Source organism: Suncus etruscus, chromosome 6, assembly GCF_024139225.1.
Source record: "Suncus etruscus isolate mSunEtr1 chromosome 6, mSunEtr1.pri.cur, whole genome shotgun sequence".
In the NCBI taxonomy this organism is placed as follows: Eukaryota; Metazoa; Chordata; class Mammalia; order Eulipotyphla; family Soricidae; genus Suncus; species Suncus etruscus.
The window spans coordinates 5,370,049-5,397,984 of NC_064853.1; the positions used below are offsets into that span (position 1 = coordinate 5,370,049).

Sequence of the window (27,936 nt, forward strand, 5' to 3'; positions counted from 1 at the left end):
TTTTTTTTTTTTTGATGGGGGGTCACATCCGGTGGCTCTCAGAGGTTACTCCTGGCTCTACACTCAGAAATCGCTCCTGGCAGACTCTGGGGACCATACAGGATGCCGGGGGATTGAACCCGAACCATCCTGGGTTGTCTGTATACAAGGTAAATGCCCTATCGCTGTGCTATTGCTCCGGCCCAGGGTCTTTTTTCCTCTTGGTGTTCAGTTGAGACTCATTCCTGAGCAGTCCTAGGGGAGTGTGAGATGCTGGATCTTGAACTCAGGTCTTCCTCTGGCAATGCCGTGCGCAGTTCCATGAGCCAGTCAAGTTCACTCTTCACTCTCATCTTTAGTGTTTTTGGTTTTGGAGCCACATCCAGAGGTTCTCAGGGCTTACGCCTGACTGTGCACTGAGGGATCACTCCTGGCAGTGTTGCAAGACCATATGGATGCCAGGGATCAAACCTGGGCCTGCTGTGTGCAAGGCAAGCGCCCTCCCTGTGCCATTGCTCCAGCCTCCCCATTTGTTCATCTGACATTGGCTGTAAAGGTTTTAGTGCGGATGTTGAGGAAGAACAAAAGAGGTTGGACAGGGGAGATGAGACGCAGATGTGATCTGTGGGGTCCGGCTCAGGCCCAGTTCCCTGCTTTGCTTAGCGCAAGGTTCGACCTCAGATGGGGTGCAGCTATGTGCAGAGGCTGCTGGGAAAAAAAGGTGAACTTCGGGGTGGGCGTGTACCAGCCTTTACTTGGTTCTGGGAGTGGAGCCACACTCTGGGCAAAGTGCCCTGGGAAGAGAAGCGCTTCGATGGCTGGCGGGGCTGGGGGGGAATGTAGCTCAGCCAGACCCTTCCACCTCTGGGATTGGGGCAAGTAGCACAGATGTTGGAACTGGCTTTCTTCTCTCACGCACCAGCGATTTTAGAAAAGGAAAAAGAACTCTGGTGTTTCCTCTCCCAGTCCAGTGACACTTCATTTGTCTCGCTCTGTTGACTGCGCATTGTTTTTTATTGTTGTTTGTTTTGGGGCCACACCCGGCAGCGCTCAGGGGTTACTTCAGAAATTACTCTTGGCAGGCTCGGGGGATCCAATTGGATGCCGGGGATCGAATCCAGGTGGGCTTTGTGCAAGGCAAACACCTTCCCCACTGTGTTCCAGCCCCCTAGAACCGGTTTTGCTATTGAGATGTGCCCTGTTCCTGCTGACTTGACTCAGCTGTCCACATAAACTTGTTGCTGGTTCTGATAGTGTTTTATTGATTGGAGGGGGGTGGGTTTTTTGGCCATCACAACAGTGCTCAGGGAACCGTAGGGCCCCTGGGGATTTGATCCAGGCTCACTGCCAACACTGCCGTGCCTTATCTCTGTCTTCTCCCTCCACCCTGGCTCGGCTTTATTTTATTTTATTTTTATTATTATTTTAGGGGGGAGGCCCACACCCGGTGGTGCTCAGATGTAACTCCTGGCTCTGCGCTTAGAAATCGCTCCTAGCAGAGTTCAGGGAGCCCTCTGGGATGTCAAGGATCAAATCTGGGTCGGCTGCATTCAAGGCAAACGTCCTCCCTGTTGTGCTATCGTTCAAGTCCTGGTTCTGTTTTTTGGGGGGTGGGGGGCTTGGGTCACTCCTGGCGGCACTCAGGAGTCACTCCTGGCCCTGCGCTTAGAAATCCCTCCTGGCAAGCTCAGGGGACCATATGGGATGCAAGGAATCAAAATGGGGTCTGTACTGTGTTGGCCGCTTGCAAGACAAACTCTCTACCCTGTGCTATTGTTCCAGCCCTGGTTCTGCCTTTTTTTTTTTTTTGAGCCACACCTGGTGTTGCTTCAGGGGTTAACTCCTGGCTCTGTGCTCAGAAATTGCTCCTGGCTTGGGGGACCATATAGGACGCTGGGAATCAAACCGAGGACCTTCCTAGGTCAGCCACGTGCAAGGCAAATGCCCTACTGCTTTGCCACTGCTCCGGCCCCTTCCTGGTTCTGTTTTTAAATGTGGTCTCCTGGAGCTGGCTGAGTGGAATGGTTAATTCTGTTGGAGGAATTTAAACTCGGTGACCCCGGCAAGGAAGAAAACCTTAACTCACACCGAGAACTGGACTGACAGGAAGTGGCCAGAAACCAGAATTTTCTCTTTCTGAGACAGCCCTGGCAAGTGTTTGTGCAAGCACCATAGCCATGGGTATGAGCCCAGGCACATCCCGTAACCATGTGCAAACCCCAGTCGGGTACCTGAGCCCTGGGACTCCTCCATAACCAACATGGTTAACCCAGGTTCCATCCCCAGAACCTTCCAGGAGTGATTTCTTTTTCTTTTCTTTTCTTTCTTTTTTTTTTTTTTTTGGTTTTTGGGCCTCTCCTGGCAGGCATGGGGGACCATATGGGACACCGGGATTCGAACCAACCACTTTGGTCCTGGATTGGCTGCTTGCAAGGCAAACACCGCTGTGCTATCTCTCTGGGCCCCAGGAGTGATTTCTTGAGCACAGAGCCAGGTGTAACCCCTGAGTGCTGTCAGGTGTGGCCCCAATTGAAAAAAACAAAAGATGTTGTATAAGTATTGAAAGCAGATTGCTTGGCAGTTACATGCTTAGCTAGTCTTTGCTAGAGCTATGCTGTGCTTCTTTCTTTCTGAGTCGTGGGGCGGTGTCTTAGGGTCACACAGGGAGCCAGGCCATGCTCATGGCTCACTTCTGGCTCTGTACTAGTCTTCTGTCTGTGTTCAGGGCCCATACGTGTTCCAGGAATCAGTTGTGTGCAAGGCAAGTGCCTTCTCCCCGGTATGAGCTCTGCCTGGTCTTCATTACTAGGAGATGCTCAGGACTCATTCCTGGCTGTCAGGGACCACTCCCGGCTCTTCTGCCCTCCTGTGCTCATTTTTGAGGGTTTGACCTCCCTAGAAGGGACTTCTGAAGGGAATCAAGACAGCTTGTCCTGTAGTCAGCAGCTTACAGTCACACAGGATGGGCACAGGACAGGTAGGTGGCAGGCGACCATAGTGGTCAGGGCCAAAACAGAACCAGAGCATTAGATGAAACCCACTCCTGGCTCAAAGGTGCAGATTTGGGGTTTGCATGACTTGGCAGAATTTGAACCAGTGGCTTTTTTCCTGCCCTCCCCCACCCTTCCAGCCCACTGAACTCTGGACTCTCATCAGTTCTGAGTGCCACCCCAAGGGGTGCGGTTACAGCAGAATGAGGGACCCTGTGTCTGTTGCTTCATGGATATGTGAAGATCGGAGCAGGATAACGAGACTCTATGCCAATGTGCTCTAGGTTCCATATATTATGAGGCACCAAAATTAAAAAAACAATAAAAAGGAGAGGAAGCAGGACTTGGAGCCATAGCACAGCAGCAAGGTGTTTGCCATGCACACAGCCAATACTGAACGGTTTGAATCCCAGCATCTCAGGTGGTCTCCCGTGCCTGCCAGGAGCGATTTCTGAACATAGAGCCAGGAGTAACCCCTGAATGCCCAAAAAAAAAAAAAAAAGAGGAAGCAGAGGCTGAAGAGATAGTACTTGGGAAAGGTGCTTGCCTGGCACATGGTTGCCGCAGATTTGAACCCCACGCACCCCCTGTAGTACCCCTAGCCCGAGAGTAGTGATCTCTGAGTGCAGAGCCAGGAGTAAGCCATGAGCACTGCCTGGTGTGACCCCCAAAACAAACACCACAAAAGAAAGAGGAAGGTAGAAAGAAAATCTGATTCTGAATTGCATCATCTGTGACTCATACTTCACATTTTGGCTTCTTTTCTTCCACTTTTTTTTTTTTTTCTTTTCAGGGTTATTTTTGGGCCACATCAGACAGCGCTCAGGGGTTACTCCTGGCTCTGCTCTCAGAAATCACTCTTGGCAATGGCGATGCTAGGGAGACCATATGGGATACTGGGGATAGAACCTGGATCAGCTGCCTGTAAGACCCCTCCCCCCACTGTGCTATCACTCTGACCCTTCTTCCACTCTTTTTTGGGGTGGGGGTGGGCAGGCTCAGGGGACCCTATGGGATGCTGGGGATTGAACCACCTTCTGTCCTGGATCAGCTGCGTGCAAGGCAAAAGCCCTACCACTGTGCCATCTTTCTGGTCCCCACTTTTTTCTTTTAACCTTTTGACTTGGGGTCACTCCTGTGCCACTGGTGAAGGGAGAGGGCTCTGTAGAGTGCAGGGTTGCCATATGCAAGGCTGTGTCTTCACTCTGTCCTCTATCTCTGGTCCCACAAGACTGTTTTTGGGCCTCACCCAGCAGTGCTCAGGAGTTTCTCCTGTTTCTGCCCTCAGGGGTCATTTCTTTTTCTTTCTTTCTTTCTTTCTTTCTTTCTTTCTTTTTTTTTTTTTTTTTTTTTTTTTGGGTTTTTGGGTTTTTGGGCCACACCTGGTGGTGCTCAGGGGTTACTCCTGGCTGTCTGCTCAGAAATAGCTCCTGGCAGGCACGGGGGACCATATGGGACACTGGGATTCGAACCAACCACCTTTGGTCCTGGATCGGCTACTTGCAAGGCAAACGCCACTGTGCTATCTCTCCGGTTCCCCAGGAGCGATTTCTAACCCCTGAGTATCCCCTGAGCATTGCCAGGTATGAACTAAAAAAACCAACACACACACACACACACACACACACACACACACACACACACACACACACACACACACACACACACACACACACACACACACACGCCCCCTTCCCCCGAAGGCCAGAGCAATAGTACAGCAGATAGGGTATTTACCTTGCATGCTGCTGACCCAGGTTCAGTCCCCAGCTTCTGAGTGCTGGGCTAGGAGTGACCGCAGAGCGCCACCCAGTGTGGCCCAAACACAAATAAAAATCATCTGTCTAGTTTAATAGAGTCCTAATTATTTATTATTTCTCTAAATTGAGCACCTGCCTGCCTGTTTCCTTTGCTGCTGCTACTGTTTCAGTTGGGCCAGAGCCCATGCCTCGTTCTGGGGAGGGCACGCTAGGGGCTCATCTGGGGAGACACTTGCTTGTTGGAGGCTGCTGACCTTTGGGTTGCAGCTGTACAGATTGGGTGGCAGCGCCCTTTGGGGCTCGTTATGTTGCTGCCCTGTGTGTGGGCCTGTGTGCATGTGTGTATTCATGTTGTGTGCATGAGAATGTGTGTGGCGTCGGGTCTGCAGAGCTCCACACAGTTTTTCTGGGCATCCTGCTTCAGTGGCTGCTCAGAACACAGCCTCTGTGCAACCCCAGGACTGCAGGGACTGAGCTCAGACATGCCTGTGGCTCCTTTGGTCACGTCAGCTGCTTCCTGAGCCATAAATGCCCATTTTTGATTGAATTTTTATGCATTTTTGGTTTTAGGCCACACCCAGAAGTGCACAGGGGTTACTCCTGGCTCTGGGCTCTGCACTCAGAAATCACTTCTGGCAGACTCGGGGTCCATATGGGATGCCAAGGATCAAACCTAGGCTTGCCTGGTGCAAGGCAAGTGCCCTCCCCAGTCTATCACTCTGGCCCCAAATCTCCATATTCTTACCTTGCATTCCGAGCCCTTCTCCACTTTTTTTTTTTTTTTTTTTGGTTTTTGGGCCACACCCGGTGATGCTCAGGGGTTACTCCTGGCTATGCGCTCAGAAGTCGCTCCTGGCTTGGGGGACCATATGGGACGCCGGGGGATCGAACCGTGGTCCGTCCTAGGGTAGCGCAGGTAAGGCAGGCACCTTACCTTTAGCGCCACCGCCCGGCCCCTCCTTCTCCACTTGTAAGCCAGCACTGCCCCACATACCAGTCCTGGTGGTGTTAACCTGATGGAAGACTGGTGGTTTTCAACCTGTCTATACCTGCAGACAGGCACTTGTCTGGGAACTGGTGGTTGAAGAATGCTGACACAATATGAAAGAAGAACTGAGGAAACAATTTGCATGATGGATGCATTTCCACTAGGCAATACCTATTTTGGGAAATATCTTCTGATGCATTTATTTTTAAAAATAGGGGCCATACAGGTGACACTTCTGGGGTTGGTTGTTGTTTGTACCGGGGTCATGCCCCAAGACAGGTCTGAGCAGAGCCTGTAATTTGCCCCCGAGTCATATCTCCAGCCTCAGTTAGAAAAAGTTTTGCCTAAATAATCTTACTGGCCCTTAAATTACAAGTCAGAATAAAACATCCCAGTGACATTTGTAGAATATAAGAGAAAGATAGCATAATAATAATATCCAGAGGGCCGGGAAGGTGGCGCTAGAGGTAAGGTGTCTGCCTTGCAAGTGCTAGCGTAGGACGGACCGAGGTTCGATCCCCCGGTGTCCCATATGGTCCACCTAAGCCAGGGGCGATTTCTGAGCACATAGCCAGGAGTAACCCCTGAGCGTCAAATGGGTGTGGCCCAAAAACAAAAAAACAAAAACAAAAACAAAAAAAATAATATCCAGAGACATTAGAGATGAGAACTGGGAGGACGCAGTTCCCGGGAGGAAGCTTGTCACAGAGAGTGGAGGATGTAGTGAGGGCAGAGAAGGGAGCACTAGGACAGTGAGAGTTGGCAATGAGCATGCTGGACAGGAACTGGGTGCTGAGAGGAGGGAAAGGGATAGGCATGATACCCCTTGAGGAGCAATATTGCAAACTACAGTGTCTAAAAGGAAAAAGCGGGGGGAGAGAGGGAAGAAATATCTGCTATAGTGGCAGGCAGGAAGAGAGTGGGAGGGAAAAGACAATGGTAGTGGGAAATGTTCTTTGGTGAAGGGTGTTGGACATTGTATGGCTGAAACTCAATCGTGAGGTTTGTAAGTGTGGAAATAAGGAATGTATGCATAAAAATTATTGAAATTCTGGTACCTTAATAGAAATGATTGAAAATCTCAGCAATAATAATAATAACAATAACAATAATAATAATAATATAATAATAAACAGCCAGGGGCCGGAGAGATAGCATGGAGGTAAGGCGTTTGCCTTTCATGCAGGAGGTCATTGGTTCGAATCCCGGCGCCCCATATGGTCCCCTGTGCCTGCCAGGAGCAATTTCTGAGCCTGGAGCCAGGAATAACCCCTGAGCACTGCCAGGTGTGACCCAAAAACCAAAAAAAAAAAAACAAAAAAAACCAGCCAAGAAATGTCCCAGTGAGGGTTGTGAGCACCGAGCAGGCATTTGAATCCAGCAGAGAGATAGCCTTGAGACAGGCCCCACTCACTGGAATGGGTTCAATCTGATAAAAGGGAAAGGAAAAGGAAAAGCAACATTTCCCAAAGGAAAAGATAAAACCTAGAGATTCCTAATGGGACTTAGAAGATGTGGTAGACAATGTTGTGGTAACATCCAGTCATCCGAGGAAAGAACAATTAGGATTTGAGCTAGCCTCAGAAGAGATGAAACTCTGGGCCAGAGAGGTAGCACAGCAGTAGGGCACTTGCCTTGCATGCAGCCAACCTGGGACGGATTCGGGTTTGATCCCCAATATCCTAAATGGTCCCCAAACCTGCCTGGAGCAATTTCTTAGTGCAGAGCCAGGAGTAGCTCTTGAGAACTGTTGGGTGTAGCCCCCCCAAACCCCAAACAAACAAAAAAAAGGTAATTGGATGTGATTTCCAGGGAGAATCATTGCTCACATGCCTGCCCAGTTTCACATTCCTCTCTCGTACCCGTGCCTGGAGTTTTAGTCATGCTGTTCCCCATTCCTGGGTGTATGTATAAGCCAGTGTTTCCTCTGTGCTGCTGCCCCACATTTGATTGTGGTTCGGCCTAAAAATCCCTTGTGCTGGGGGCTGTGGGTGACCGAGCTGCCAGGGCCACCTCCTGTGGTTTCTGGTGTTCAGGGATTTGAGCTTGTGCCTGTACTCCTAGGAGGCTGGCTCTCTAAGGGTGCAAGGTCCTCCTCTGCTCCCCCAAAGCCTCCTTAGATCAAACCTGGCTGGAGTCCCCCTGGACTGGAAGGAAACACCATTTTAGGGTGTGTTAGAGGAACCCACGATGGCGAAGAGAGGGAAAGAGCGACTTTCAGGGCCGGAGAGATGGTTCCAAGGCGAGCCAAGTTCTCCATGCAGTGATGGAATGAAAAATCGTACTAACGAGCCAATGTTTTTGAAATGTCAACAGAATGCTAGGATCTGGGGACAATGAAAGACGTGGACTTAGATTAGAGCGAGCTCAGAAGGCTTTGGCTGCCTTGGGTTTTCCTTTTTTTCTGTTGTTTCTGGAACCATCTTTCTTGAGGTGCCAGGATTTGCAGTCCCCTTAATTAGATTTTGCTGGCAAAGTCTTTGTTCACCACCATGCCCGTCTTCAATGCCCACTTCTCTCCACCAGCACCCCGAGGAGCTTGTTCTTTATCAGAGCCATACCCAGCAGTGGGGCTTTTGCTGATTCTTGGCTCTGCAGTACTCAGGGATCACTCCTAGCAGGGTCTGGGGAGCCATCTGGGGTGCCAGGGATGGAAGCCGGGTGAGCCAGGTGCCAGGCAAGCTCCTCCTTAACCGCTGTATTGTTTGTTTTGGCCCTTTAGCTGAACCTTCCATTCTGAGGACTCTGACCCATGGATGTCCCCTTGTGTTTGTTTCTCTTTTCCCCAAATCAGGGATGATCTTTTCAGGAGCCTGGGTTCGAGAGTGGGCATTAGTCAGGCACTGCAGGCTCCATGCGCCACGGCTGGGTCTGGATCAAAGTACTGAAACAGACAGTGAAAGGCCCAAAGCAGAGACACTTTAGAACTGAAAACTGTTGATTCTTAACTGTAGAGACCCCAGCTCTCTACAGGGCCAGCAGATGATCTGCCTGTGGCTGAGGGAGTGACAGGTGGGGTGTGGCAAACCTGAGCACTAGCAGGAGATAGGGGAAATGGTGGTGGTGGGGCTGTTTGGGGTTATTTTCAGGCAGACGCCTGCTTTCCAGAGCCCAGGGAATCTGCCTTGTTTCCAGCACTGTGAGAGCTGGGTGGGACTGGCTAGGGGCCCTACCAAGGGGCGTTTGGTTTCCTTTTGTGGAAAGTTCCTTAAAGGATTCTAGGAGGATCTGGGAGGTCCTGAATGGGGGGTGCGTCTGAAAAGCAGCTTCTCTGAGGGAATCTGCTCAGTCTTAGTGTGTGAGGGTGTTTGGTGTCTGGTGTATGTGTTGTGTGGTTGTGTCTGTGTGATGTGTGAGAGTGTGATGTGTGGTGTGTGTGTGCTGGTTTGTGGTGTGTGTCTGGTGGGTATCTAAGTGTGTGGTGTGTCTGGTTATTTTTTTTTGAGAAAAGAAACATCACTTTATCAACAGGTTCTGCTTTGTGGGGAATAAGAGCTCCTGCAGACTCAGCCTCTCTCCTCTCTGAGCTCTTGGCGTCTGCCATTCTGCTCCCTGCTGTCAATGTGGAGACCCCTGGGCTCTTGTCCAGCCTCTGCTACCTGATTGGGGTACAGGCGCAAACCCCCACCCCCCAGCTGGGCCCCACAGTCCTTGGGAGGAGGCAGGGCTGTGCCAGTGCCTGGGGTCGGTCTTCACTTTTGCCTCCTTTCCGGAGGGGGTGGCTGTGCTCTGCTCGTTCTTGGTGACTCTGGGCTTTTGAGCTCTGGCTCTTGGCCTAGGTGTCTGCCAGGAATGGGGGAGGGCACAAGGAAGGGCCCCCCTCTGGCACAACTGCTGGCTTGCTCCTTTCTCCTATGTATGGCCTTTGGCTTCCTACTGGGAGGGGCCTTTTTGGCTGCTTTGGGCCATGGGGGAGGTCTTGGCCTTGTGCTCTGGCAGATGTTTTGGGGGGCTCTTCTCCTTGACTGCCCTTGATTTAGGCTGGGCTGCTTTCACCCCTAGTGGTTTCTGTGCGCCCCCCCCCCCCCCGTTTTTTTTTTTTTTTTGGTTTTTGGGCCACACCCGGCGGTGCTCAGTGGTTACTCCTGGCTGCCTGCTCAGAAATAGCTCCTGACAGGCACGAGGGACCATACGGGACACCGGGATTCGAACCAACCACCTTTGGTCCTGGATCGGCTGCTTGCAAGGCAAACGCCGCTGTGCTATCTCTCTGGGCCCTGTTTCCCAATTTTTTTACCTTTGCCAGTTTTGGGAAGGTTCTTGGTCTTGCTGACCTTTTGGGGGGGCCTTTTCCTTGGCTGTTCCCAGTTTGGTCTGGTGGGTATGTGGTGTGTGTGTGTGTGTGTGTGTGTGTGTGTGTGTGTGTGTGTGTGTGTACACACTTGTGGTTATGTATGTTTGTATTTGTGGGAGGGAGGAAGGGAGAGAGTGGGAAGAGGAAGAGAGAGGGGAGAGGGAGAGAGAGGGAGAGAGAGATCCCTTCTCTCTGTCCTTGTTTTTCCCCTGAGTTGAATTTGGATTGGGGGTCATGCTCTGCCATGTTCGGGAATAGTCCTGGTGCTCTTGCTGGAACCTTCCATGATGCCCAGGATGGAGTCGGGTCAAATCCAGCTTGGCCCGGGCTCGGGCTCATGTGACATGGCTTCTGCCCTCTGCCCTAATGTGTCTGTGTCTGTGGGAGGTTCACTGTTTGCACGACGCTTCCTGGATGTGTGGGTCTGACTTGTCTCTCCTCAGGAGGAAGTTTTCTCCAGCTGCTTCTTCAGAGGAGAGGCCCGAGCAGCCCTTCCTCTGCCCGAGGCTGCCATGTGCCATCTGTTCCACTGCCCGCACAGCTCCCACCATTAGGGATTTAATATTCTCATTGGTTGGGGTGGTTTCCGACTGGACCTTGAGCTCCCTGGTTGGGCGTTCAGCATCTTCCCTTGTGCTGATTGATCCCTCTTGCAGTTTGGAAGTTCGACTCTGATGCTTCTCTCTCTCCTCTCTCTCTTCTCTCTTTCCTCTCCTCTTTCTCCTCTCCCTTTTTTTGTTTTTTGGGCCACACCCGGCAGTGCTCAGGGGTTACTCCTGGTTCTGCACTCAGAGTTCACTTCTGGGGATGATATGGGATGCCTGGAACCAAACCTGGGTCCATCCTGGGTCAGCCACATGTAAGGCAAACACCCTACCGCTGTGCTATCTCTTTGGCCCCCTGCTTTTCTCTTTTGAATAAAATCTCTGGAATCTACAGTTCCAAAGTGGTTCCTGACAGAGTTTCAGTCCACCCAACACCCTTCACCAGGGATCATTTCCCATCATCAATGTCCCCAGTCCCCCCCTCTCCCCCGCCTCTCCCTAGCCTTTGTGGTAGACAACTTTCTTCTCTTTCTCACTGTTCCTTTTAGAAAGTGGCTGTAGCATTGTTCCTGAAGGGGTATCCTATATATCACTTTGCTCTCAGCACCCACTTCTTGTCTAGAGTGACCATTCCAACTCTCACTGCTTCATTCCTTTTGGGTGGCATTCTCAGGCCTACACAACTGGCATACTGTGGGGATGCCCGTGTGAGGTGGGGGACTAAGCTTCCTTCCTGTGCTCCACGTCTGTGTGTGAACCTTCTTCCCGGTGCCCACTAATCTTTTACCTGGGGGGTGTCCTCGGACACTGTGATTCAATCTGATATGCATTGAGGTGTCAAGTCATACCTGCTGGCACCCCTTTTTTCATGCCCTGAAGGTTTGTTTGTTTGTTTTGGGTTTTTGGGCCACACCCGGCAATGCTCAGGGGTTGCTCCTGGCTCTGTGCTATGAAATTGCTCCTGGCAGGCTCAGAGGACCATATGGGAAGCTGGAGATTGAACCCGGGTTTGTCCCAGCTTGGTGGCGTGCAAAACAAATGCCCTACCACTGTGCTATATTGCTTCAGCCCCCTAAAGGTTTAATCTTTGGGGGAGTCACATTCATTGATGCTCAGAGGTTGATTCTGGTTTTGTACATAGGAATCACTTCTGGCTATGTGCACGAGGCCATGTGGGATGCTGGGGATCAAATCCAGCAAAGCAAGTGCTCTCCTCGCTGTACTATTTCTCCAGCCTCTAAAATTGTAAATTTGCCCAAAAAGCTAGTTGGTATCAGAGCAATAGTATAGCAGCAGGTAGGGTGCTATACTGAGTCTTTTATATAGCTGACCTGGATGTGAACCCCCTGCACCCCATATGATCTTGAAAGCCTGCCAGAAGTAATCCCTGAGCCAGGCATAAGCACTGAGCACCACTGGGTATGACCCCACACCAAAAAAATATATATCTGGGGCCAGAGAGATAGCATGGAGGTAAGGTGTTTGCCTTGTATGCAGAAGGTCTGTGGTTCGAATCCCGGCATCCCATATGGTTCCCCGAGCCTGCCAGGAGCAATTTCTGAGTGTTGAGCTAGGAGTAACCCCTGAGCGCTGATGGCTGTGACCCAAAAACATCAACAAAAACAAGGAAGCTGGTGCCTTTTGTGTCCTAGCCGTGACGTTCTGCTTTGAATGCATTTTGTGTGTGGAGCTATTCTCTTTCTTAGAGGAATAATGTAATTTTGCCCTTGCGTATTGCCAGTCTTAACTCTGACCAGCTATTGTAACAGAAAAGAGACCGAACATTAATCATCAGAATCCAGGCTCTGGGGCTGAGAGCCGGCCAGAGTAAATATTTGAAAATGTTTATCTTTGTGCTGAATTTGTTTTTGAGTAGGAAAGTAGGATGTTCTCTGTTAGGATGGCTCATGACCAGAGGGAAAAACAATTGCCTTTTGGGTTTATTTCTCGCCCAAGCTGCTAAAAATAAAGCAGCATGGCCTGTCCGTGCTGGCCCCAGCTTCTGGCCTTCCCCGTGGCCCTTTCTGTTTGGAACGGACGAAGTTTTGCTCCTATTTTTAGTTCCTCAGGAACGTGAGGGTAGTAGTAGTAGGAAGTGTGATATCAGGAAAGAATAATTTGCGGGGGTGGGGGGGCCCTGTTTTCATGCCAGTTGTGAAAAAAGAAAAACAAGATGAGAAACTCTAGGAATCTGGCCACCAACACTGTGTTTGGGCTTGAATTGCGGTTTAAGTCAGAAATGGAAATAGAGGCTGGAGAGATAGCACAGCAGCGTTTGCCTTGCAAGCAGCTGATCCAGGACCTAAGGTGGGTGGTTCGAATCCCGGCGTCCCAAATGGTCCCCTGTGCCTGCCAGGAATTAAGTCTGAGCAGATAGCCAGGAGTAATCCTGAGCGCCGCTGGGTATGGCCCCAAAACCAAAAAAAAAAAAAAAAAAAAAAGAAAGAAAGAAAGAAAAATAAAAAAAGGAAATAGTGGGCCCGGAGAGATAGCACAGCGGCGTTTGCCTTGCAAGCAGCCGATCCAGGACCAAAGGTGGTTGGTTCGAATCCCGGTGTCCCATATGGTCCCCCGTGCCTGCCAGGAGCTATTTCTGAGCAGACAGCCAGGAGTAACCCCTGAGCACAGCTGGGTGTGACCCAAAAACCAAAAAAAAAAAAAAAAAAGGAAATAGTGTGGGGCATTTGCCTTGCATGTGGCTGACTGGGGTTTGATTCCTGGCATTTCATATGGTCCCCTGAGCCATCCAGGAAGTTCTGAAGGAGTAGCCACGAGTAACCCCTGCACACCACTATTTCAAACAAGTGAAATGGAAATATTGAGGGTTTTTTTTTTTCTTTTCTTTTCTTTTTTTTTTTTTTGGTTTTTGAGCCACACCCGGCTGTGCTCAGGGGTTACTCCTGGCTGTCTGCTCAGAAATAGCTCCTGGCAGGCACGGGGGACCATATGGGACACCGGGATTCGAACCAACCACCTTTGGTTCTGGATCGGTTGCTTGCAAGGCAAACGCCGCTGTGCTATCTCTCCGGGCCCTTTTTTTTCAATTTTTAAGATTGATTTTTAGAATAGAAATCAATAAATTGAGAGTTAAATACCCTTTTTATCCTTTTGGTACTTTTTTTTCTCAGATCAAAATCTTGAGAAAACAACATTCCTTTTAAAAGGACTTACAGGGGCCGGAGCGGTGATGCAAGTGGTAAAATGTTTGTCTTGCTTGAGCTAGTCCAGGACAGACTGTGGTTCGATCCCATATGGTCGCGCATAGCCAGGAGTAACCCCTGAGCGTCACCAGGTGTGGCCCCCCAAACCAAAAGAAATATAAATAGGGGCTGGAGAGATAGCATGGAGGTAGGGCATTTGCCTTTCATGCAGAAGGACGATGGTTCGAATCCCGGCATCCCATATGGTCCCCTGAGCCTGCCAGGATCGATTTCTGAGCACAGAGCCAGGAGTAACCCCTGAGCACTGCCGGGTGTGACTCAAAAACCAAATATATATATATATATATATGGACTTATAAAGAGGATGCCTTGCACCCGCCCAGCCCAGATTTGATACCCAGTACTCCCGATGGTCCCCTGAGTACCACCAGGAGTGATCCCTGAGTGCAGAACTGGGACTCACCCCCTAAGCTTCACTGTGTATGACTGAGAAATAAGAGACAAAAATGAAATAAAAGACCTTAAAAAAAAAACCCAAAAGATTCTGTGCACCCTGTGAAGTGGAGAAAACCAGGCAGGAAAAGGTCGATATTTGGTGTGCTTGGGTTGTTTGTGTTCCTCACCTCATGCTGCATTTGTAATGAAAGAGAGGTGACGTGGGCTTGGGGGGGGGGAAGGACTCCTGTGAGGCCATCATCTTGGGTGATTGTCTCTGCACAATGATGCCTCCCCAGGACACACTGTCAGCCTCCAGGCCAGTGCCTGCTGCTGGGTCTCACAGCCCAGTATGTCGTCTTGTTTCTGCACATCTTCTATGTGGGGGGTATGGTCCCGTTTTTTTTTTTTTTTTTTTTTTCTTTTTCGTTACCTCCTGTGGGTTCTGCTGGGCCCTGCCCTGCCTCCTTCTGTCCCTCACTAGCCCATTAGAGTAAAGTGATGCTCAGGCCTACTCCTGGCTTTGTGCTCAGGGCTAAGTTCTGGTGCTTTGCTCAGGGTTCATTCCTGCCATTGCCAGGGGTGTGGTGGGTCCTTACAGAGTGACAGGGAAATGACCCACTTTGGCTGGATGCAAGCTGGCACTTATCCCCTGGCCTCTGCAATATCACTCTTGGTAGTGCTTTGGGGCCCAGCCAATTCGGGCCAACACAGTACCAGGCAGGGCCTTCCCTTCCTGCACTCACCTCAATCTTCAATCCATTTGGTTTGAGGAGATTGCGGTTAATTTTTAATTTTTCTTTTTTTCTTTTTTTTAGTTTTTTGGGTCACACCCGGCTGTGCTCAGGGGTTACTCCTGGCTGTCTGCTCAGAAATAGCTCCTGGCAGGCACGGGGGACCATATGGGACACCGGGATTCGAACCAACTACCTTAGGTTCTGGATCAGCTGCTTGCAAGGCAAACACCACTGTGCTATCTCTCCAGCCTGAGATTGCGTTTTTATTTTGCTTTCGGGCCACAGCCTGCATGGTACCCAGGGCTACTCCCAAAGCCTTTGTTCCAGACTGCTCCAGAATGTTGCTTTCTCTTCGACCCTTGTTTTTTTTTTTTTGGGGGGGGGGCACACCCATTTGATGCTCAGGGATTACTCCTGGCTAAGCACTCAGAAATCCCCCCTGGCTTGGGGGGACCATATGGGATGCCGAGGGATCGAATTGGAGTCCTTCCTTGGCTAGCGCTTGCAAGGCAGACACCTTACCTCTAGCACCACCTCACTGGCCCCTCTCTCTGACCCTTGATTTTGGGATTCCATAGCTGGGGGGGGAACCTTTCATTGTGGGTAAGGTTACTCCCTCGTTTTTCAATGTTGTCCAGATGGGAACCCTGGCTTTCTGGTACCCAGCAGTGTTTGTACAGAACAGCTCAGGCTAGATATAAACCTGGGCTCATAGAAGGGCAGTAGCATTTTTCTTTTTTTTTTTTTGGGGGGGTTTTGGGCCACACCCATTTGACGTTCAGGGGTTACTCCTGGCTATGTGCTCAGAAATCGCCCCTGGCTTGGGGGACCATATGGGACGCCGGGGGATCGAACCGCGGTCCTTCCTTGGCTAGCGCTTGCAAGGCAGACACCTTACCTCCAGCGCCACCTACCCGGCCCCGAGTAGCATTTTTCAAAGTTAAGGATGATGCTGATTGGCTTGCAGGAAAGTTTTGCAGTGAGGCCTTAGGCTACCCACTGCAGAACTTGGAATCACACTTGGCCAGGCTGTGGGGACCATGCCTTACCTCTCTCTTCCTTCTGCTGTTTTTATTTCCCACTTTATGCACTCGCAAATATCAGGTTCCCAGTTGCAAGATTCTTGGTGCTGCTAAAATGTCAGTGATCTGATCAGAAACACTTAGGCCTTCCCCTGCGAAGTCAAAAGTTTCCCAGAGCGATAGCATAGCTGGAAGGGTGTTTGTCTTGCGTTTGGCTGGCCTGGGTTCGATCCCTGGCATCCCATAAGATCCCCCAAGCACTGTCAGGAATGACCCCTGAGTGAAGAGCCAGGAGTAATCCCTGAGCACTATCAGGTGTGGCCCAAAAAGCTTTGTGAGTAGGGTTGGGTGGACCCAGTTTCCTGAGGAGTTTGGGGGAGTAGGGGTCAGGGTGATACTTTTACTGCTCTCAAAGGAATGTGCTGCTGCTTGTCTTATTTCAGGGGGCTGGGGCTGGGCTCTCAAGCAAGAACCAGAGAGGCTAAAGGGGGATACTTGATGAACTGAGCAGGACAATGCTGGAGCCCAGCGGTGCAGCAGGGCCACCTGGAAATCTTTCGGGTGCATGTCGGTGGGGCTAAGATTAACCTTGGGTCCTTGGGTCAGAGAGACTTTGCCTTGCATGCAGCAGACCCGCATACAGTTTGTGGCACCACATGCAGATCCTCGAGCGCTGCCTGGAGAGAATCCTGAGCATTGTAATCCCATATAAAGGGGAAAAAAAGTCCCAAACAAAAACTCAGGCATGCGGAAGACATGCTTGTTTGTGTGGAAATTGAGGTCCTGAGGGGTGGAGAGACTTGGGGAGCAGAACCCCATATGCATGGACCCTAAGTGTAACCCATGGCTGAAAGGTCCTGAGAACGCGTGGAACACTTGGCTGTGTTTCTGTTCCGCCTCCATCGGCCTGTCCAGACCCCCTGGTGCTCCTCTGGTCTGTGGTTCCGGCCGGCCGAGCACACCATGGTTAGCACATGTGTGAGGCTGCAAGGGCCCCCGCCCCAGTGCTTCCGGGGTGAAGGCCAGACTGGTATTTCCAGACTGTGGCCATGCCAGTTCCAGCCCACTGCCCCGCCTGGCCCTGCTTACTCCAGACAAAATCCTGTTTACCCTCGCTGTGTTCTTGCCACCTGTGGGGTTTGATCTGAAACTGCAAGGGTTGGGGACGGAGGAGCAATAGCACAGCTGGGAGGGCTTTAGCCTTGCCATGTGACTGACCTGGTTTTGATCCCCGGTATCCTATTGGGTCCCCCTAATGTGCCAGGAGTAATTTCTTTATTTATTTATTTTTTTCTTTTTTGGTTTTTGGCCACACCCGGCGGTGCTCAGGGGTGACTCCTGGCTGTCTGCTCAGAAATAGCTCCTGGCAGGCACGGGGCACCCTATGGGACGCCGGGATTCAAACCAACCACCTTTGGTCCTGGATCGGCTGCTTGCGAGGCAAACGCCGCTGTGCTATCTCTCCAGTTCCCAGGAGTAATTTCTGAACTCAGAGTCAGGAGTATTGCCAGGTGTGGCCCAAAACAAAACAAAGAAGGGATCCTGGGATAGAAGCTGAGCTGCCTGTATGTTGGTGCAGGGAGAGGGGATTTCTTTGCACAGACGCCCACACCCCTTTGGCCTTTGTCACCTACCCTGTTTCCCGGAATGGGGGTGTGTCCACCACTTTTGCTAGGTCCCCCCTGGGGCTTTACCCAACTTGGGGTGCCAATTCATGGTGGTTTGCTCAGGTCAGACCTGGGAGTTTGCGTCTGTGTTGGGTTCTCACCATCAGGGCCAGTGGGGGGCCCATGAAGTTATTGGCTACTCCCCACCCTCGAATTGTGATGGTGGGTCTGAGCTGTGTGTGGCTGTGGGTGTATGGTCTCCTGGTCACCATGGGATGTCACTGTATGGAAGAAGATTAGATTTTTAAGAATCCATAAAGAAAGAAAACAACACCCTAGCCAGAGACCAGGAAGATGGCTCCATTGGCTGTGTGTGCAAGTTTGGCCCTGCATGGGTTTGGTTCCCACCACTGCATAGTCCCCCCAGCACAGAAGCTGGATGCCTTCGGGTTCCAAAGGGAACTGTTCATCTAACTATTGCTTTCATTGTTTGAATGTACCGAGATAGGTAGTGAAAGTGTCTTGGATTTAAAACGATGAAGCAGTCCACATCAGAACACAAGAGTGGGGCTGGAGCTGTGGTGCAAGCAGTAGGGCGTCTGCCTTGCACATGCTAACCTAGAATGGACCGAGGTTTGATCCCCCGGCGTCCCATATGGTCCCTTGAGCCAGTAGTGATTTCTGAGCATAGCCAGAAGTAACCCCTGAGCGTCACTGGCTGTGGCCCCAAAACCAAACCAAAAACACAAGCCTTAGTGTGATCACAGCATAAGTCAGGAAGATGTGAGGAAGGAAGTGTGTGTGGGAGAGTACAGTGGGGGGTGTTTGCTTTGCTTGTGGCTGACCCAGGTGATCCTTGTCATCCCATATGCCCTGGCAGATCCCCGGCATCCCCCAGCACTCCCAGGAGTGATTCCTGAGTGCAGAGCCAGGAGGAACCTCTGAGCACCACTGGTGTGGCCCTAAAGCAAAACCAAACCAAAACCAAAACCAAAAAAAAAAAAAAAAAAAAGGTTGCAGAGATGAGATGGTAAGGCAGTGGCACATTCTAAATCTAAACATAAGTGACTGCTTCTTGGGTTCCTGGTGCTCCCCCAGTTTCCTGGGTCCTTTCTGCTGCTGGCCAGCCCTCCAGGCTCAGCCATGGCCAGGGCATGAGAACCACGTTGCCCCTTGGTGTGGGAGAAACTGCCTTCAAAGCCCTCTAATGCCCTTTCTCCTTTCCTGTTGTAGATCCGACGGAGGCGCCTGGCACGACTCGCCGGAGGACAGACGTCCCAGCCCACCACCCCGCTCACATCTCCCCAGCGGGAGAACCCCCCAGGTCCCCCCATCGCAGCATCCGCCCCGGGACCCTCACAGAGCCTTGGACTCAATGTCCACCCCATCACCCCCGCTACCTCCCCCATCGGTGCAACAGGTAAGCCCTAGCTGGGGGTCGGGGCTTTCTCTAGAAACTTTCAGTTTCTGCTAAGGGTGTGTTGGGGGCTGAGGGAGGAGAAAGGAGCTTCTGGGGTTCTTATCTTTGAGTGTGTTCTCTGAAAGAAAGCACTTCCTCTCCTGAACGTTTTTTTTTTTTTTTTTTTTTTTTTTTTTTTTTTTTTTGGTTGTTGTTTGTTTTTTGGTTTTGGGTCATACCCGGCAGCGCTCAGGTGTTATTCCTGGCTCTACGCTCAGAATCCGCTCCTGGCAGGCTCGGGGGACCACATGGGATGCAGGGATACGAACCACTGTCCTTCTGCATGAAAGGCAAACGCCTTACCTCCACGCTATCTCTCTGGCCCCTGTTTTTTTTGGGCCACACCCGGTGATGCTCAGGTTACTCTTGTCTATGCGCTCAGAAATCGCTCCTGGCTTAGGGGACCATATAGGACACCGGGGAATTGAACCATGGGGCAGGCCATCCTAGACTAGAGCCTGCAAAGCAAACGCCTTACCCCATGCTACCACTCTGCCCACCTGAACTTTTTTCTGCTCAGAAATTGATCCTGGCAGGCACAGGGGACCAGATGGGATGGCGGATTTGAACCACCGACCTTCTGCATGCAAGGCTAATGCCTTACCTCCATGCTATCTCTGGACTGTCTTGATGGGAGTGATGGTTAGAAAATCTTTTAGGGGGGCCGGGAAGGTGGCGCTAGAGGTAAGGAGTCTGCCTTGCAAGTGCTAGCCTAGGACGGACCATGGTTCGATCCGCTGGCGTCCCATATGGTCCCCCCAAGCCAGGGGCGATTTCTGAGCACATAGCCAGGAGTAACCCCTGAGCATCAAACAGGTGTGGCCCAAACCACCCCCCCCAAAAAAAAAAAAAAAAGAAAAGAAAATCTTTTAGGGCTTCAAGAGAGAGAGTACAGGAGGGAGTGTGCTTGCTTGCAGAGGGCTGACCTGTGTTGGATCCCCTGCATCCCACAGGGTCCTCTTAGTGTGGCCAGAAATCACCCCTGAACACTACCCATAGCAGAACAAACACAACAAACCCAAACCAAATTCCTGTCAGGCATCATAGTACCATCATACATTTTGCTTTTTCCAGTTCTAGTAGATATAATTGATGTTAGGATCATTTGAGGCCACAACAGAAGGCTGATCCCATTTTCACCTCCTCTCAATCTGAAAGGGGGGTCTCTGGGAAAAAGTCAGGATTCCCCCACCCCTCCCACGTTTTGTCAGGGATTGAGCTCCAGCCCACTCTGCCCAGGATCCCTCTCCCACTCTTGTCTGCTTCTTTATACCTTTCCTCCGAGCTCCGAGGCCTGGCGCCCCCTGCGGACCAGTGTGGTCAGTGTTGGTTCTGCCTTCAAAGCACAACCCTTCTCCCTGTCCCCTGTGCTCTTTTCCTGTTTTTTTCTCTGGGCTGGCCTGTCTTCTCTGGCCCAGAGCTCCGTGTTTTTGGATACAGACTGGGGGTCACCATCAAGGATCTCTCCGGGTCTCATCTCCTCTGTACTTACACCCCCATGGCTGTACCCCTTCATTGCAGATTGCCCTTCGTTTGGGATAGGGAACCAACCCCAGATGGGGCAGCCCCAGGGGTCTCCACGAGACCCTTCTGTCTCACTCACCAGCATTCCCCGAGCATGGTTTTCACTCCCTTACCTTTGAACCTCTTCCCTTAGTTTTCAGCTTCTTTTTTTAATTTTATTTTGTTTTTTTTTTTTTTGGTTTTTGGGTCACACCCAGCAGCACTCAGGGGCTACTCCTGGCTCTATGCTCAGAAATCGCCCCCCGGCAGGATTGGGGGACCATATGGGATGCCGGGATTCGAACCACTGACCTTCAGCATGCAAGGCAAATGCCCTACTGCTATGCTATCTCTCCAGCCCCAGTTTTCAGCTTCTTTATCTCCTGTCTCGTTCTCCTGTTCTGGCTCCTCCTGGCGGTGCCAGTCTGGGCACCGGGCTTTACGGACCAGTGAATCTGCATGTTTCAGACTGTCCGCAGCTCACTCTCATGTTCCTGAACCAGGTTTATTCACAGGAACCAGCATCTCCCATGAACACACCTAGAATTTAGCCCCCTGGTTCCCTCCCCCACATGTCTCATTCACTCCTTTTCTTTTTTCCTGTTTTTGGGCCACACCTGGTGACACTCAGGAGTTATTATTGGCTCTATGCTCACTCCTTGTATGTTTGGGGGACCCTATGGAAGGCTGGGGATCCAACCAGCCTCCCATAGGTCAGCCATAAGCAAGGCAAACACCCTCCTCACTGTGCTGTCACTCTGGCTCCCTCACCCCTTATCTTCTGCCAGGACCTCATCATAAATAGGAAATCTTTCTCTAGTCACTGCAGCATACCATATCTTCATCCTTTTTTTAGCCCCCTAAAATGACCTTTTTTAAACATGATGGTTTATAAAGTTGTCCTTAATACAGTTGTTTCTGGCATTCAGTGTTCCATCACCCATCCCACCACCAGTGTGACCTTCCCTCTACCATTAACCCCAGTTTCCTATCCACTCCTAAGACTGTTCCTTTGGGCAGACACAAAATAATTTATTTTACATTGCTTGTTATTTAGCTAAATGGCTAAATGGGATCATCAAAAATTACCTCAGTAGGGGGCCGGAGAGATAGCATGGAGGTAAGGCGTTTGCCTTGCATTCAGAAGGTCGGTGGTTCAAATCCCGGCATCCCATATAGTCCCCCAAGCCTGCCAGGAGCGATTTCTTAGCATAGAGCCAGGAGTAACCCCTGAGCGCTGCCGGGTGTGACCCAAAAACAAAAAGCAAACAAAAAAATTTACCTCAGTAAAAGAAAAATTTGTGGAAATGGTTCTATCTCACGATGGGGTCATTGAGTCATTGTCTGAAGTTTTCCTGAGAAAGGCTGCTGGTAGAGCCTTCTGTGGTATTGGGTTTGATGGCTGATGCTTTTATGCTACTTTCCCATCTAATTTGCTGTGCACCTACTGGGCTGTCAGTATTGAAGAGTTTGGAGGTGTCTCGTGGCCATGTGTGCGGCTGTGGGCTCCAGGAGATCCCGGATCTGTAGAGTGGAACCATGAATTTTTACCACAGTGACTGTGGGACACAGGTTTGGCTTCAGCAGTATTGGTGAGTGAAGGCGGGAAGCTGCCTGCTTCTGCTCTCAAGAAGGCTCCAAGTTTTCAGCCTGAAAGCCAGTGTACCTGGAATTTTTTTGTCTGGTGGTGTCTCTGCAGAGTAGAGTCGTGAAGCAAGGAGGTTGGGCCATGAGCAGGGCAGCTACAGTTGTGAGGTGTGCCTGTGACCTGCCCCAAACCTGAGGGCACTTACCATACCTTCTGTTTACCTCATGGTCTGGATCAGATGTCAGCAAACTTCTCTTAGCAATAAACGTCTTTATCAGTAAATGTGTGGGATTTTGCACTAAAATTTGTTGGGGGAGGGTTTGGGCCACACCTGGCAGCACTCTGGTTATTCCTGGCTCTGTCCTCAGAAATCAATCCTGGTAGACTTGGGGATCCCTATGGCATGCCGGGGATCAAACCTGGGTCCATCTGGGTTTGCTGCATGCAAGGCAAATGCCCTATCTCAGTGCTATCACTCTTGCCCTGCACTAGTTTTGTTGTTGTTGTTGTTGTTTTTGGTCTACACCCCGAAGTGCTCAGGGGTTACTCCTGGTTCGGGTATCATTCCTGGAGGTGTGGGGGTTGGGGGAGCTTATGGGATGCTGGGACTCGAACCTGTATTGGCCATGTGTAAACCAAATGCCCTTTGTGTTGTGCTTTTGTTCTGGCCCCATTTGCACTTACTTTAATTTGCCCAGTTGCCCCCAATCAACCGTGGATACTTGTCAGTGATTCAGCATGGGTGTGGTCCAGTAAAATAACCATAAAGAGACACACACTGGGCATTGGGAATGCCGTGCTCAGGGACCTGCTGACCAGCTCTGGATCCTTACCCATCACCAAACTGCCTCACCACAGCCTTCCATATGTCCTCATCACCCACTTGTGTTCCTGCTCAGGGTGCCGTGGCCTTCCTCTGGGTTCTTTGTGTTTGGGCCACACTGAAGGTGCTTAGGGTTCACTTCTGGCTCTACACTCAGGGATCACTCCTGATGGGACTCTGGGGACCATATGGACTGTGAGATTGAGCCCAAGCCAGCTGTGTGCAAGGCAGGTGCCTTGTCTTCCTGAGACTCAGTTTCTTTCTTGGAAGAGCTTTGCATCCAGGAGGAAAGAAACTTCCTCCTCTTCCTTGAATTGCCCTTAGCTTTGGTGAATTCTCGGAGGTTTCTTTGACTCCTCTTCTTCTCAAGCCTAGGCATCAACTTCTGGGGGAGTTCCTCCCGTACTGGAAGCAGGTTTCTCTCTCCTCCGAAACCGGGGCCATGCCCTGACTCATAGTTGAGCTGCTGAGTGAGCCAAGCTCTGTCCTGAGGTCATGGCCATGCTCGGCTGCCTATCTGTCTTGTCCAGTGTCACCAGAATGTTTGGCCTCTCGACCCTGTCCTCCTCCATTCTCTGTGGTCTTTGCTCTCTGTAGCTGGAGTTGATGTTTGAGATGTGGGCGATGGAACCAGGACCACTAGATTTTGTCTCCCCCACCCCCTCCGCTGTGATCACTGCCTCTTCCTAGTTCTGCACTCAGGGATTACTCCTGACAGTGCTTTGGGGGATCATATTGGATGCTGAGGATCGAATCCCAGTTGGCCTTTTGCAAAGCAAGTGCCTTCTTGCTGTACTTTTGCTCTGGCCCCTAAAACTTGTGTTTCTTAGGCAGATGTGGCTTTCACCATTCTTAGGTCCACACATTCTCACTTTTGCAAATTGGTTTTTAATTTGAGATGTTGAGATTTTCCTCATCTACTGAAAGAGTCAGAGGTGGTGTGGCAATGTTTGTTTTATTTATTTTCCCCCCACATCCTGTGGTACTTTTGGCTTACTCCTGATTTTGCACTCAGCTCACTCCTGATGGACTTGGGCAGATCTCATGGAATCCTGATGTCAACCATGTGTAAGATAAGCGCCTGTTGTGCTATCACTCCAGCACCAGATGATTTTTCTTTTTAAGCCACATCCAGCAGGGGCTCATGGGATGCTGGGCATAGAACCTCGGTCATCTTGGGTTAGCCACATGCAAAGCAAGTACCCTACCCACTGTGCTATTGCTTCGCTCACCCCTCAGGTGTGATATTCTTGATGTTTTGTGAATATACTGCAAAGCCAGCATGATACACCTGCTTAGGTACTTCTGTACTATCACACTGTGTTGTACTATACAAATGTTGTAATATGTGCTATCATATGAATACTATGTGGTAGACAGGTGTTTTAAGCAACTTGTTCTAATTATTAGCATAGTTTTAAAAACTGACTTATAAAATTCCAGTTCTTTTGTATATAAATATCCCTTTTTAGGGCCCGGAGAGATAGCACAGTGGTGTCTGCCTTGCAAGCAGCCGATCCAGGACCTAAGGTGGTTGGTTCGAATCCTGGTGTCCCATATGGTCCCCCGTGCCTGCCAGGAGCTATTTCTGAGCAGATAGCCAGGAGTAACCCCTGAGCACCACCGGGTGTGACCCCCCCCAAAAAAAATCCCTTTTTATATTTGCCAATCACATCTTTGTAAAAGATTCGTGCACAGACTGTAAAAAGAACTCTTCCAACTCTATATAGTTGAAAGGGGGAAAAGATGAGAAGGATCTGAACAGATAATTGAACAAAGAAAACATTCACTTAACTGAATTATTGACAGTGATCTCATGAGAGAACTTAGGCATTCCCTAGCCTTAGGACAAGACTCATGGGGTCAGCCTCCGCACTCATGAGAAGGGTAGACTGGCTCCTTTGCCCGGCACCAAGCACTGACATGGGCCAGAAATGTTATGATCCATCCTGGTGAGGAAATGGAATGGTGCCTGTATACTGTGGAAGAGTCTTGAGGTTTTTTTTTTTGGTTTTTTTTTTGTGGTTTTTGGGTCACACCGGCAGTGCTCAGGGGTTATTCCTGGCTCCAGGCAGGCACGAGGGACCATATGGGACACCCGGATTCGAACCGATGACCTCCTGCATGAAAGGCAAATGCCTTACCTTCATGCTATCTCTCCGGCCCCAGTCTTGAGTTTTCTTAAACAGTTGAGCCCACTTGCCATGGCATAGCTCCTGGATAGGTACCAATACCCTCCCCTTCTCCTCCCTCCCTCCCTCCCTCCCTCCTTCCCTCCCTCCCTCCCTCTCTCCCTCCCTCCCTTGTCCCTCCCTTCCTTCCTTTTGGTTTTTGGGCCACACCTGGTGATGCTCAGGGTTTACTCCTGGCTGTGCACTCAGAAATCACTCTAGGCTTGGGGGATCATATGGGACACAGGGAGATCGATCCGTGGTTCATCCTAGGTTAGCGCATGCAAGGCAAACACCCTACCGCTTACTCCACTGCTCCGGCCCCCAAAACTTTATTGATTATTTTCTGGGCCACACCAGTGACTCTCAGCTCTGCACTCAGAAATCACCCCTGGCAGGTTGGGGGACCATATAGGACGCCTAGAATTGAACCAGGCCCCTCCCTGGTTGGCCACATGCAAGGCAAATGCCCTACCACTGTGCTATCATTCTTAAGCTTCACTCAAGTGCCACTACTAGACTCAGTGCAAGTGCTCTTATCTTCTGCGGACTGGATGCACAGAATGTGAACTGTCTAGACAGTAGCCTGAGGTTCCTGCAATAGAAATGAGTAAGTGGGCTGGAATGATAGCACAGCGGTAGGGCTTGCCTTGCATGTGCTGGCTGATCCTGGCTGGTCCTTGGTTCGATCCCTGGCATTCCATATGATCCTCCAAGCCAGGAGTGATTTCTGAGTGCAGAACCAGGAATAATCCCTTAGTGTCACTGGGTATGGCTCAAAAACAAAAAACAAAAAACACATACACACACAAAAAAACAAAAAATGAAAGGAATAAACATAACATAACATAATGTAATATAAACCTAACACATCAGTGTGCTGGTGGAAAGAAGTTATTCAATATGCTGGCATATATATATAAATATATATTAAACTGTCCCTGGTTTTATGTATTTTCTTTTTTTTTCCTTTTTTATTTTTTTGGTTTTTTGGGTCATACCCTGCAGTGCTCAGGGGTTACTCCTTGCTCCAATGCTCAGAAGTCGCTCCTGGGGGCCGGGCGGTGGCGCTAAAGGTAAGGTGCGCCTGCCTTGCTTGCGGTAGCCTTGGACGGACCGCGGTTCGATCCCCCGGCGTCCCATATGGTCCCCCAAGCCAGGAGCAACTTCTGAGCGCATAGCCAGGAGTAACCCCTGAGTGTTACCGGGTGTGGCCCAAAAACCAAAAAAAAAAAAAAAAAAAAAGAAGTCGCTCCTGGCAGGCTCGGGGGACCATATGGGATGCCAGGATTCGAACCACCATCTGTTCGAATCAACGGTGTGCAAGGCAAATGCCTTACCGCTGTGCTATCTCTCTGCCCTCCCTCCCCTCCCCCTCCCCTCCTCTTCCCTTTTCTTCCCTCCCCTCCCCTCCCCTCCCTTTTCCTTTCTTTTCTTTCCTTTCTTTCTTTCTTTTTTTTTTTTTTGTGGTTTTTGGGTCTCACCCGGCAGTGCTCAGGGGTTACTCCTGGCTTCATGCTCAGAAGTTGCTCCTGGCAAGCGCGGGGACCATATGGGATGCTGGGATTCAAACCGATGACCTTCTGCATGAAAGGCAAACATCTTACCTCCTTGCTATCTCGCCAGCCCCTTTTCTTTTCTTTTCTTTTCTTTTCTTTTCTTTTCTTTTCTTTTCTTTTCTTTTCTTTTCTTTTCTCTTCTCTTCTCTTCTCTTCTCTTCTCTTCTCTTCTCTTCTCTTCTCTTCTCTTCTCTTCTCTTCTCTTCTCTTCTCTTTTCTCTTCTTATTTTCTTTTTTCTTTTTTTTTTTTGTGGTTTTTGGGTCTCACCCGGCAGTGCTCAGGGGTTACTCCTGGCTTCATGCTCAGAAGTTGCTCCTGGCAAGCGCGGGGACCATATGGGACGCCGGGATTCAAACCAATGACCTTCTGCATGAAAGGCAAGCGTCTTACCTCCATGCTATCTCGCCAGCCCCTTCTTTTCTTTTCTTTTCTTTTCTTTTCTTTTCTTTTCTTTTCTTTTCTTTTCTTTTCTTTTCTTTTCTTTTCTTTTCTCTTCTCTTCTCTTCTCTTCTCTTCTCTTCTCTTCTCTTCTCTTCTCTTCTCTTCTCTTCTCTTCTCTTCTCTTCTCTTCTCTTCTCTTCTCTTCTCTTCTCTTCTCTTCTCTTCGTTTTTGGGCCACACCCGTTTGACGCTCAGGGGTTACTCCTGGCTATGGCTCAGAAATCGCCCCTGGCTTGGGGGGACCATATGGGACGCCGGGGGATCAAACCGCGGTCCGTCCTATGCAAGCGCTTGCAAGGCAGACACCTTACCTCTAGCGCCACCTTCCCGGCCCCCTTTTCTTTTTTCTTTTAATAATTTAATTCAGCGACCAGGCCTTAAGCACAGCAGGGAGGGCACTTGCCTTGCAGGCAGCCAGCCCAGGTTAGATCTCTGGCATTCCATGGAGTATCTCTCCACCAGACCACCAGGAATGATTCCTAAGTGCAGGGCCAAGAGTAACCTCTGAGCACTAACTGCTATGGACCCCTGAAAAAAATGTAATTCAGAGGCCAGAGTGATAGTAATGGTATGCAGCCAACTTCGTTTCAATACCCATTATCCCATATGACCCCCTAGGCACTACTAGGAATGATTCCAGAGTCCTAGAGCTGGAGGAACTCATGAGCACTGCTGGGTGTGGCCCCCCAAACCACCCCTCCTCCCAACTTTTATTCAGGACTAGAGTGATAGTGCAGAGAGGGTAGGGCATTTGATTTGCATATGACTGACCCAGATTCTATCCCCTGCTTTCTCATGGGCTCGCTTGAGCCTGCCAGAAATAGTTCCTGTGTGCAGATCCAGGGTTAACCACTGGGCATCTGGGTGTGACCC

At 50.3% G+C, this 27,936-nt stretch overlaps 2 protein-coding genes across 10 annotated transcripts in view; one reads left to right on the top strand and one right to left on the bottom strand.

Annotated features, from left to right (window-relative positions):
• CLSTN1 (calsyntenin 1) overlaps nt 1-27,936 on the bottom strand; it is an 833,174-nt gene that overhangs the window by 226,058 nt on the left and 579,180 nt on the right. The gene's annotated exons all lie outside the window — the stretch shown is intronic.
• Nucleotides 1-27,936, top strand: part of UBE4B (ubiquitination factor E4B) — a 99,110-nt gene that overhangs the window by 14,384 nt on the left and 56,790 nt on the right. For both annotated transcript variants that reach the window (XM_049775281.1, XM_049775280.1), the window contains exon 2: nt 18,752-18,938. In XM_049775281.1, the coding sequence (XP_049631238.1) occupies nt 18,752-18,938 (187 nt within the window). The remainder of the gene's footprint in view (nt 1-18,751; nt 18,939-27,936) is intronic.